Source organism: Mus caroli, chromosome 11 (genome assembly GCF_900094665.2).
Source record: "Mus caroli chromosome 11, CAROLI_EIJ_v1.1, whole genome shotgun sequence".
Classification (NCBI taxonomy): domain Eukaryota; kingdom Metazoa; phylum Chordata; class Mammalia; order Rodentia; family Muridae; genus Mus; species Mus caroli.
Window position 1 is genome coordinate 22,180,153 of NC_034580.1, and position 11,524 is coordinate 22,191,676.

At 36.7% G+C, this 11,524-nt stretch overlaps 2 protein-coding genes across 4 annotated transcripts in view; one reads left to right on the top strand and one right to left on the bottom strand.

Annotated features, from left to right (window-relative positions):
* The window catches only part of Fancl (FA complementation group L), a 76,362-nt gene extending 67,045 nt beyond the window's left edge, over positions 1-9,317 (top strand). For 2 of the 3 annotated variants that reach the window (XM_029483513.1, XM_029483514.1), the window contains 7 exons: positions 3,203-3,353; positions 5,459-5,542; positions 5,796-5,841; positions 5,917-5,998; positions 6,762-6,878; positions 8,324-8,395; positions 8,760-8,848. In XM_029483513.1, the coding sequence (XP_029339373.1) occupies positions 3,203-3,353; positions 5,459-5,542; positions 5,796-5,841; positions 5,917-5,998; positions 6,762-6,878; positions 8,324-8,395; positions 8,760-8,795 (588 nt within the window). In that variant the 3' untranslated portion in view covers positions 8,796-8,848. Of the gene's footprint in view, positions 1-3,202; positions 3,354-5,458; positions 5,543-5,795; positions 5,842-5,916; positions 5,999-6,761; positions 6,879-8,323; positions 8,396-8,759 lie in introns of all 3 variants that reach the window. The other variant, XM_021177189.2, reaches the window with a different exon arrangement.
* Vrk2 (VRK serine/threonine kinase 2) overlaps positions 8,839-11,524 on the bottom strand; it is a 117,361-nt gene continuing 114,675 nt past the window's right edge. The window contains exon 13 of the mRNA XM_021177191.2: positions 8,839-9,221. Coding sequence (XP_021032850.1) covers positions 8,880-9,221 — 342 coding nt within the window. The 3' untranslated portion in view covers positions 8,839-8,879. The remainder of the gene's footprint in view (positions 9,222-11,524) is intronic.

An 11,524-nucleotide genomic window follows, 5' to 3' on the forward strand; every position in this document is an offset into this window, starting at 1 on the left:
ACGCCAGGGCCAAGAAGTGGGAGTGAGTGGGTAGGGGAGCAAGGTGGGGGGAGGGTATAGGGGACTTTTGGGATAGCATTTTAAATGTAAATGAAGAAAATATCTAATAAAAAAATTAAAAAAAAAAGAAAAGTAGGGATTGATTAGTGGGAGATGCACCAACAGCCTCCTAGTAGCTTCTTATATTCTGCATGAGGGCAGAGGAAGTGTGTATGGTCTCTGCAAACAGGGCTTCCCCCATGCTCCTATAACCAGGACTGGAGATGGCTAATAGTATAGATGACCTCTATGCTATATATGATGAAGACCACACGGGATCCTCTTCTTGGCCCTTAAGATAACATGGAAGGCCATCTTTAGAGCCCATCATTATGGAAAAAGTGGCATGTACTTTGAGAAAAGTTTCAATGTAATTATGCCTCCTTGGGCAAAGGGGACTGTGTTACATGAGGAAATAGAGGACTCAGTAGTTGGTGTTGGCTTAGACTTCTAGAGTGTAACACTGGGCAGTTTATTTTAGGCATATTTAAGCACAGTGCAATTTTGATAGAAGTTTCCTGAAGTAGCAGGGTCCTAGGAGGTACTAGCTTATCTTCATCTCCTTCATAGATTTTTAACTTAATTTAAACATCATTTAAATGGACACACAGTACACATAATGGTGAAGGTTAAGAACTTGTCCCTGTTAGTTTTTTCTTCTTTGGCAGGATATTTGGGCTTTTGTAAACATGGCTGCAGTAGGCATTCTTGTAGGCATGTTGGTATGCACTTGTTTTCGCACTTCTCTTGGAGTGGAAATGCTAGATCATAAGGTAGGGGTTTCTTTAGTTTGTAAATAAATACAATTTCCAGATCTTTCTAAAGAGGCATGACTTTGACACTCTCACCCATAGCTCATCAGCTCGGGTTGATCTGTGTCCTTATTGACGGCTTTATGGTTCCTTTCATCTTTATTAAGAATTGTAGCTCTTACAAAAGATTTCTCACTTGGTTTTTTACTGGAGTTTTCATTCAGCATTTTCAAGTTGACAGAAAGAACCTTTATCAATATGTCAGTATACCAACTATATCAATATATCAACTATATCAGTAGTGAAATCTAAACTTGTACATATTAGAAAATGAAGAGTTGGCTTTTTAAAAAAAAAGAGAGACTTACTTTCTTGGTAATAATGGCATTTGACTTTAACTTTGGCCACATTTTTTTGATATATCAGTATAAATACTATTACTAACATATAGGAATGGCATAGTATTTTAATTGGATAATCTTTAAGTCTTTGTGTGTGATTTCACAATCAAATCAAACAATTGAGAATCTGACTTCTGGCTTTTGGGGAGATGGTTTTACTCCCTTCTCCTGCATCCCTGACGTTGTTAACAGAGTTTTGTTTTGTTTTGTTTTGTTTTCCCTTACCTAGGATGCTTATCTTGAAGCATTTATTCTGAAAGTCTTTCCAGTAAAGTCTAATAATGGCTGTTGGGTGCAAGGTTCCCTTTTCTGCCACCTACGTCTAGTTTGTAGGTCATTTGTGTTTACTCTAAACTGCTATTTTCTTATTTTAAAAGTATTTATTGTTCAAAATGTATTTTGAACAATATGTTTTGTATGTAGGAGAAATGGCAAATGTGTTTGTAAATACTTTCAAGTAAAAGATGCTACTATGAAAACCCCTTGTCATTTCTTTTGAATGCAGTTAAACATTAGGTAAACACTGGATTTTATAGATGAAATACATAGGTATAGATACAGATGGAACAGAGAAGGCTGGGTATACTGACTTCATTACTAGCTGTGTAAGAGGTAGTAATAGAACTGTGTGATTTTGTTTTATTACTTACATCTGTAGCATAATGTAGCATACCATTAAAGGACAATCTCCCTTTAGTGTTTATAAGGTTATTTTGAGACATAAGGTTTAGTTGCCATTCTTACATTCCAACCCCACCCTTGTAGCTCAGTAGACTAGAGGCGTGAAACCATTTCTGACAAAGGAGCCAATGACTCATCTCATGATACAGCATTCCTGTGGGGATGGGGTGGTGGGTGTGAGCAAGTGCCACTCCACAGCATTTTAGAAGACTTGCTTCCTCTGTTTGTTCCTTTGTTACTTGTTTTGAATGACTACATGCAAACTATTTTAAGACTTCGTACACCAGCGTGGTGGCACATGCCTTTAATCCCAGCACTTGGGAGGCAGAGGCAGGCGGATTTCCGAGTTCGAGGCCAGCTTGGTCTACAAAGTGAGTTCCAGGACAACCAGGGCTATAAAGAGAAACCCTGTCTCGAAAAACAAAAACAAAAACAAACAAACAAACAAACAAACAAAAGATTCGGTGTATTCTTTGGTTATTTGAAACACTAAACTACTTATTCTTAAACTGCTGTACAAAAACAGCAAATAGTTGTGTCTTTTAAATGCATCACATTATTTTACAAGAAATACTTTCCTCTTCTAAAAGGAAAAATATAAATTATACGGTAAAACACTTATGGTTTTATTTCGTGAAATATATTAAGTTAACTTGTAATGATTGATGTATTTAAACTGAATTCACAGGTTGACTAAAAGTCAAATGTGAAAGTTACAGGTTTTTTGAATTCTTAAAAAGAATAATGCAAAGCTTGGCTGGAGATGAAGTTCAGTGGCAGAGCTTGCCTAGCATGCACTTCATCCTTGGTTTAATCCCAGCCCAGTAAAAAATGCAAAACAAAACAACAACAAGAAAAACACATTTTTATACTTTTATACTAATTAGGTCTGCAAGGCTTGTTCATTCACTAATACTTAAAGTTAATCTAGTCCAATTATGAATATCACTGTGTCTAATTTCATTTTTAGAGCAAAAAAGTAATTTCTATTAACATTATATGTTCAGTGCATTAGATATGATAACATCAATAAGTTTATTCATATGTATTTATATATATCACTTTATGTGATTTCTGTTCATATGCATAATGTGTGTCACATGGCTTCATGAAGACCATTCCTGATAATGCAGACTAGTGACAATGACTGTGCTAATCCTTTGCATGCAAAGAAACCTGCACCAGAGTCTTGATGACTATCAGAGGCCATTGTTTGGTGGGGGGGGGGGGTGAACCTGGCGTCAGCAGCCTGAGTGCAGTGTGCTTTGAGTGGAATCTGATTTGCTGGATGTAGAGCATATTAACTTCCTAGCTTCTGTCTTTTCATAGAGCTCCTTGGTTGATGTTTATAGTCAATTCTTGGTGGCATTAGAGACGCTGAAGGTGTTCTGGGATGTTATGGATGAAATTGATGAGAAGACCTGGGTGCTGGAACCAGAGAAACCTCCCCGGAGTGCAACAGCACGCAGGATTGCATTAGGTACAGAAGAAAGATGAGAGTGTTTTTAGGTGTCTAGTTTTATTCTATATTATTAACAAAATAAATTTAACATGGCACTTAAAATCTTAGATGAAATTTCCTTGTGTAGATTCAACTATTGAAACTCTTGGGAATAAAACCTGATTTTTATTACTACATGGTTAATACAAATGTTTTAGATGGGAAGGGCTTAGGTGTTTGGTTTTAAAAGGTGACCAATGGAAGTAACATTCAGACAGTGGTTAATTAATGTTAATTAGCACAGAAATTGTGTTGCAGGTAATTCCAAATGAATGCTACTTAGAAGCCTGTGTTAGAAATTACAAAGTCTTTATCTTCTGTGGAAGCAAAGATCTGGCAGTCTTCTCTGATGAAATAAAGAGAGGGAGGACACTGAGTTGGGTCATGCCACTGAGAGCAATATGAGGCACCACGTGAGCCCTCATATGTGATGAGTACCTACTTTCTAATTACTAGAGGTGGCTGAAGAACAAGCATTACTGCTGTGTTGCTGCAGTGCCCCAGTCTCTGCCAGATGGTTTTCTTCATGAACAAACAAAGCAAAGCCTGTGGTAGAGTGTAACCTTAAACTTTTAGATTTCCATCTAAACTTTTACATATTTTTATATATTTCTCACTACATTATGGTAATAGCTGCTTATAGTCTCCATTTATTATTTACCTCTTTATTTTATTTTATTTTATTTTATTTTATTTTTGGCCTTGTTAAAAGCTACTATATAGGATGTATTCCAGTAGACATTTTGAAACAATGATATGAATTGTACTAAAGTCAATGAACAACTTAACTTCTGTACTCTCTGTCCAGCCTAATAACTGGCAGATCTTGGGAGATTGATAACTGCAGCATTTTGCTAGTAACATGTTACCTTCCAGTTTGAGATGTCTATCAGTATTTAACTTAGAATAATTAACCAATTATAATGTATTTGTCAAGAAGTAGATGCTAAGACTGAAAACATTTTCTTTAGAGAAATTTCATGATTTATTATCATCATGGCTCCATTAAAATAATTATTCCCGAACCACATTTTCTATTAGTTTCCTTATTGTTCAGCTTAAACAGCCAAGTTTTAGACACATTCTGCATTTACTTTTAGCTCTTCTTCCTGCCTCAAGCAATGATTTTCTGTAGGGCCAACCCTTGAGTGGGGAGATGTGCTCTTATAGCCATTGCCGAAGTGCTAGCACTTTCTGGTCGGTGGTAGCCAACAACGCCTGAGACTAATGGGAAGAGTGTGTTCTGTATTGACAAATGAAGTGGGCGATTTTTGTTTTTCTCATTGAATGTCTATACCATATATTTCTTTTTTACTTTGACCAATTTTTGCCAGATTTGTTTATTTAAATTTATTATTGCCAACATTAGCAAAAAACTTATAGAATTTATCATATCACTTTTGTTATAAACATAAGCTGAAATTGATCTTAACCATACTACATAACTTCATCAACTAGCTTTGTGGAATTGTACATATATAATACAGTTAAACCTGTAAAAGAATCTAGTGCTAAATAAAGTCATTTTTCTTAGCTTCAGAAAGTGTTTGAGATATTAAGTAAGACAAGCATTTGTTTAATGTGAATTAAACATTTGTTATCTTTCAAAAAGCACAAATACAAAGTTTTTAGATAAGTTTTCTTAGATGTATCAATTTTTACCAGTTATAACACTATTTTTACATGACCATAATTATATGAAATATTAAGTTTGTAAAAAAGGGTTATAAAATAATTTAGCTCATTTCTTACATGTATGATTTCTATATGCTAAAGGCCTTTATAATGTCACTTAACATTTTTACTAAACGTTACTGGAACATAATTAGCAGCATACCAATTTAAGTTAATCATATGCATTTTGGACTTGTCTTTTGAAACTTGAGGTCCTTGAATCTTTAATGATAGTTGTAATTTCAAAAATGTGACTCAATGTTAAACAGTGTTGTTTTCTACACAACCCTAAAAATAATTTGCTAGTTTTTCATGAGATAAAATAGGTGGCCAGATCAGTGTGCATGGATTTGTATTGGCTTGCTTGACAAGCTCAAAGTCACATCTAAAAGTTTTATTCTTTCTTTCAGGAAAGAATGTTTCCATAGCCATTGAGGTGGACCCCAGGCACCCTACCATGCTTCCTGAGTTTTGCTTTCTTGGAGCTGACCATGGTATGTCATCTTAAAGTTACAGATCTGGAACAGGTTCATAAAATCCTGTCTAACATTTTCAAATATTCCAAAATATTAACATTATAATTATTTTAAATACATTTCTCATTTTGAACTGTACACTTTCTTACAAAATAGGGAATTGAGATTTTAGGCCAAATAGCTAAACAAATGCTGTGGCAGTGGTTGTTACAAAACAAAAGCAATGAAGCCTAAATTATTAAAACTTTTTTCTTCTTTTTAATATCCACAGTGACAAAACCCCTGGGAATGAAGCTGAGTGGTAGCATTCATTTATGGTGGGTGCCTTGGCAATAGGACTGGGATTGTTGTATGGCTTAACAAACTTTATAGGTTTGTTTGTTTGTTTTTAGGGATCCAGAAAATAGTCTGTTACAAAATTTGAAAGATGTTTTAGAAATTGATTTCCCAGCTCGTACTATCTTGGAAGAATCTGTAAGTTTAATTATTAGCTTCAATAGTCTACATTATGTTAATAATAAAATTTAAATGCCTCTCTCAGGAAAATAAGGCTGAAAAAGAAAAGAAATTGGTAGAATGTTGCAACACAGAGCTCTTAGTTACAAGTAACTGGCATCAATGGACTTGTTAACTGTCTGTTAGCTAGGTTCTTAAAGGGGTCTGTTCATGATCTTTAGCAGGGAAGTGGTTAATGACAGATACACTTATTAAAACTACAAAGAAAAGAGACACTAATGAGATGTTTGGGGTTTTGTACTGTTTGCTATAGATGACTACAGTACAGTTTTAATTAGTTTGCTGTAAGTTTGTGAAGGACAGCGATAGTTTTTCAGAAGTGAGTAGCAGCATTGATACTGTAAAGATAACAGAGGCAGGGTTGGCTTTGGACTGAGCTACTGCCCTTAACACTAAGTAATGGAGAACATCTCCTTGTTCCCTTTGCTGCAGAACTGTGGCGATCTGGTGTTCACTAGCTCATGTCAGACTGTCTTTGTGTAGACACAGAAATGACTGTGAACATGGAAAAATGGCTAAAACATAAAAATCTTGCCAGCCCAAAATGAAATCTGTGTATATGTGAGTACAGAGGGAATATTGTGATGAGATTAGGTGTTATCCCTGCTTGTATGTTCCCAGTACACAAGCATACTTAAAACACAGATATAGAAACAAATATCATATTTGTTCTTCTTAACCTTGCTTATCCACATTCAACACAAACACTTTTCTTTTGAAGGACTTTAGCATGGACTGTGGAATCTGTTATGCCCGTCACCTGAATGGTGCCATTCCTGATCAAGTGTGTAATAATCCCCAGTGTGGACAGCCTTTCCATGAAATATGTCTGTATGAGGTAAAACTAGTAATTCTCTACACGGAAAATACAGCATTAAAATAATCTGTTTTCCTAAAGTATTTCTCTGGTTTGCCACAAACTCCTCTTACTGTTAATTTCACACACCCACAGGCTTCATGTCTTCATCTTGTAAACTATTGAGTGTGCCAGGGAGAAAAACAATCTAGAATATACTCATGAATAGCATACTGGCACATAATAAATATGTGGTAGGTATAACTGAAGTCTCCCTAAATGTCTGCTACCAGTATGCAAGTTCTCTAGTTGTGATGTGCCAGATGAGGAAGGCAGAAATGGGTAAGGCACTTAGTCAATAGGTAGTATGTGCTACTGTGCAGGCTGCATATACATAAATGAATAAAGTAATTCTCTTTTGGATGGTTGAAGGTTCTTGTGACCCTGAGCATCTCTTTACTACATGAATTTTGCTTCCCTCTCTCAGTTGGTTAATTCCTGTGGCACTCCTGTTAGGGCACAGCTTTATATGATTGACAGCCTTTGTGCAAAACATCTTACAGTGGGGAAGTGCCATTAAGTTTTCTGTCTTTCTCTCTTGAAATATGGATAGTAGTTGGTGCTGTTTACCCTTTCTTAATAGGAAACTTAGTGTATTAGGTAGGGTTTTACTGCTGTGAACAGACACTATGACCAAGGCAAGTCTTATAAAAAAAACAACATTTAATTGGGGCTGGCTTACAGGTTCAGAGGTTCAGTCCATTATCATCAAGGTGGGAGCATGGCAGTATCCAGGCAGGCATGGCGCAGGAGGAGCTGAGAGTTCTATGTCTTCATCCAAAGGCTGCTAGTGGAAGACTGACTTCCAGGCAACTAGGGTGAGGATCTTATACCCACACCCACAGTGACAAACCCATTCCAACCAGGTCACACCTATTCCATCAAGGCCACACCTTCAGATGGTGCCACTCCCTGGTCCAAGGATATACAAACCATCACACTTAGGGATAGTCATTTTACTGTAGACGATTATAAAAATACCAGGTCTACTTGGGAAAGTATAATGGAATCTGAACTTTCTTTTGTAATACTGAATATTCATTTTAATTTTAAAAAACTGATTGCCTTATTGTCAGTACAGTGAAAATTAACCCACTATTGAATTAAGATCAGAATCTCAAAATCCTAAGACACTTTTACAGAGAAATTGTTGATATGTGATTAATTGGTTTAGTTAGTGGGCCCCAGGACCTTGTATGCGTCTCTCTCTGTGTAAGTCTCTTTTGCATGTAAAGTTAGTGTAACTGTCAGCCAAGTCTTAAAGGGCCCATAATTTGCTTATACATTTTGATAGTGATTTCTCAGTTATTAATAGTAATTGGACATTGGCTTAGAAAAAAAAGTTTCCCTTTTATAGAACAAAGCCAGTCAAAGCCCATCTGGATGGCATGTGTCCGCTGACATGATGTACACTTTTTTCTGTGCAGTGGCTGAGAGGGTTGAGCACCAGCAGACAGAGTTTTAACGTCTTCTTTGGTGACTGTCCCTATTGTAGTAAGGTAAGCCAGTTGTCCTGACATATGAAATGTCAGTCACATATCTTGTAAAGTGTTCCTGGCTCTGGGGAATGTGTTATAGAAAGTGGATATGTAGTTAGCTTATCTAACAGCTTTTAGATGTGTTGTTCTTTATTTAATCAAATTATGATAGTTTCTTATGAGATATATTATCTTTGAACATACCTTAATTTTCAAAGTATCTTTGATCAAAAAGACTTATGCCTTCTAAATTTCTTGGTGATCTTTAAATATTTTGAAATTGTGTGGTGAAATAATTTCTAAGAAAATTAGAATACTATTTTAATTCTTAAAGAGTGTGACCAAAATTTTGTTAAAATATACTCTCTCTCTTTCTCTTTTAAAGCCAATTACCTTGAAAATGTCTGGGAGAAAACCTTGAATGGAACCTACCTGTGAAGAGATGGAATGCTTAAAAATTGTTTAAAAATAAAAACAAAAGCAAAAACCAATTTATTTGATGACTTCAGAGAAAATACAAAGCAAGAAATACAAATGCCAGCAGACAGAGTATAGTGATTCCATAGTAATACACATCGGCCTTTGTCTCTTCACTCAGAGTCAACTGAAGGACTGCAGGCCAAAAGCTTGGAGAACTTTCCAAGTCTGTGACTCCCACATTACCTGTGGGCGTGTATCTGTACCGAGGCAGGGATCTTGGCTTCCGGATGGGATCTCGACTAGTGCAGTCCAGATAGGGCTTACAATATGAACCCTGGAAACTCATATAGCTGGGTGTTTGTTGAAGACTCTGCATCTCACTGAAAATATCAGAATATTCATGTATTTTCCTTGTCCTTGAGTTTTCCTATGAAGGAAATATATTTTGTTAGATTTGCGTTATCGAGGCATTTATTGTGTACTCTTCAACAGTGTTGAATAAAACAACATACCAAGCAAGGCTGGTCATTAACACCCCTTGTTGGCATCTAGCACATCACCACAGTGCAGACCTATTTGGAAGGCTGTGGCTGTGCTGCACTGAGGCAGTGGGATGTCATTTCATGTGTCTGGAAACAGGAACACTTAAACTACTGTTTGACTGCTCACTAACTTGAAGGAGGTCCAAGGTTGTTCTGTTTCTGCTTTAGCTTGGTGACTTCTGGCACACCCCCTCCTTCAATCAATTACTGAGCAATTTAGAAAAAGATAGCTTCCTTTTTAAGAGAGTAGACAAATGGCTGTCCTCTTCACTGTTAGCTTTTTCCATCACACTGCATCCTCAGAACTGCCTGCCACCCTTCAAGGAGCATGTATGTCTTCAGCCCCTCCCGCTACACAGTCACTTTGAAAGATCAGAAAGGATATGTGCATGAGACTATGTGTTGGCCAGGCACAGTGAAATATGCCTATATGCCTATAATCTTAGTACTTCAGATTTCTGAGTTCAAGGCTAGCCTGCTCTCCATACCAACTTTCAGATCAGCCATAGCTACAAAGTGAGATTCTATCTGAGACAATGCAAAAATGAAACAAAACAAAAATATGTTTAGGAGAGATGTGAGATTCACATGGGAATAACTTTCTACTGATAGTCTTGGTCACTAGAAGAAAATAATTGACTTTTTTCTCCAAGATACCAAATCATTCTCACATAAAAAGAAAGAAACCCACTGTCAAATTCCCAAGGGCCAAGAAACATTGGAAAGTTGGTTATATACCTAGTCAGGAACAGAAATCACACTACTAGAATGTTAAAAGGGAACTTCTGTGACTTTTACAGTGTCTCTCAGCAACAACTAATGACATCACATTACTCCTATGGTTGGAAAAGGCAGGCTATAGTACAAAGTTATACAATTTCTTCATGTAATAGAACTTGCCCATTTGTTTATGTTTCAACTATGGTTGTTTTTGCACTGACATAGTACACTTGAATAGTTCTGGCAAAAGCTATGGGTTATAAGATCAAAAATATTTTCAATCTACACAAAAATTTTGCTGGGCTGGAGTGTAACTCCACAGTAAAGTTCCAGCTCAGAACCAAGTATTCCAACATGTGAGGCTATAGTAGGTATCCCACATCAGATTACAACAGAAGGGAAACAGATAACCATGGGAAAATGTAGTGCTCTCTCAGGATGGAGTATATATATGGCTGCAAGTCTCTTACCCCAACACTAGGTAACTTTGGCACAGCTGGTTTCCATTAGCAAGGGCTTAAGGCAATGCAGTGATCCATCTGTAGTCTACTGGCTCTCAACCTAGAGTGGTATTCCCTCACAGAAGAGAACACAGTCTCTGAAGATACTTGTGTTGTCACAACTAGGACGAAGCACTATTAGCATCTAGTAAACATGCTCCTGGAGTGTTAGCAAAGTCATCCTACAGCTAATAGTGAAGCCCTAAATGGCAACAGTTCTACTCCCAGAAGACCATCTTGAGGGCATCACTAACTTTGATTGCACATCACAGTCATGCGCAATGCGTATCAATCTAACCTTGAAGACTTAAAAAGTTAAGTGTAAGTAAAAAGAATCTTCATAGAGATATGAAAATATAATCCAGTTCTATAATTGAAAATCAACCTAGAAGAATCAGACCATTACTGGCTAGGTTCAACTGCTAATTAAACCCTGATGGTTTGACCATTACCCTGACATTAGGCCAAAGAAATACCCAAACAGCAAGACTAACCTAAAGACCCTGTGCCTCCGCTGCCATGTGTAAGGAGTATTACATGCATGTGCTCAACACTCAGGGGGAAGAGGACAAAGGACAGAAACATAACATGGATGAAGTTAAGGTTGAAAAGTCTTCTAATTTGATGACAATGTGAAGCCATAAGTAAAACAGGCTCAACAGACTCCGATCCACAGTGGTATTTTGGAGATGTTTTTATCTCATGCTTTGTTTGGGTTTCTCTGCTTGTTTTTACATTGTGGGTCTTTTTTTTATGTATTATGGTTTCTGATTTTGTATGTGTGCATGGGAGTTTGCCTCTATGTATGTATGTATGTATGTATGTATGTATGTACGTATGTACGTATGTTATTCGTTTTTTCTTTTTTTCCTGGTTTGATTGGTTTTTGTTATTTTTAATTTGCCAGTTTGTTTGGGGGGGGAGAGAGAGAGAGAGAGAGGAGAGAGAGAGAGAGAAAGAGAGAGAGA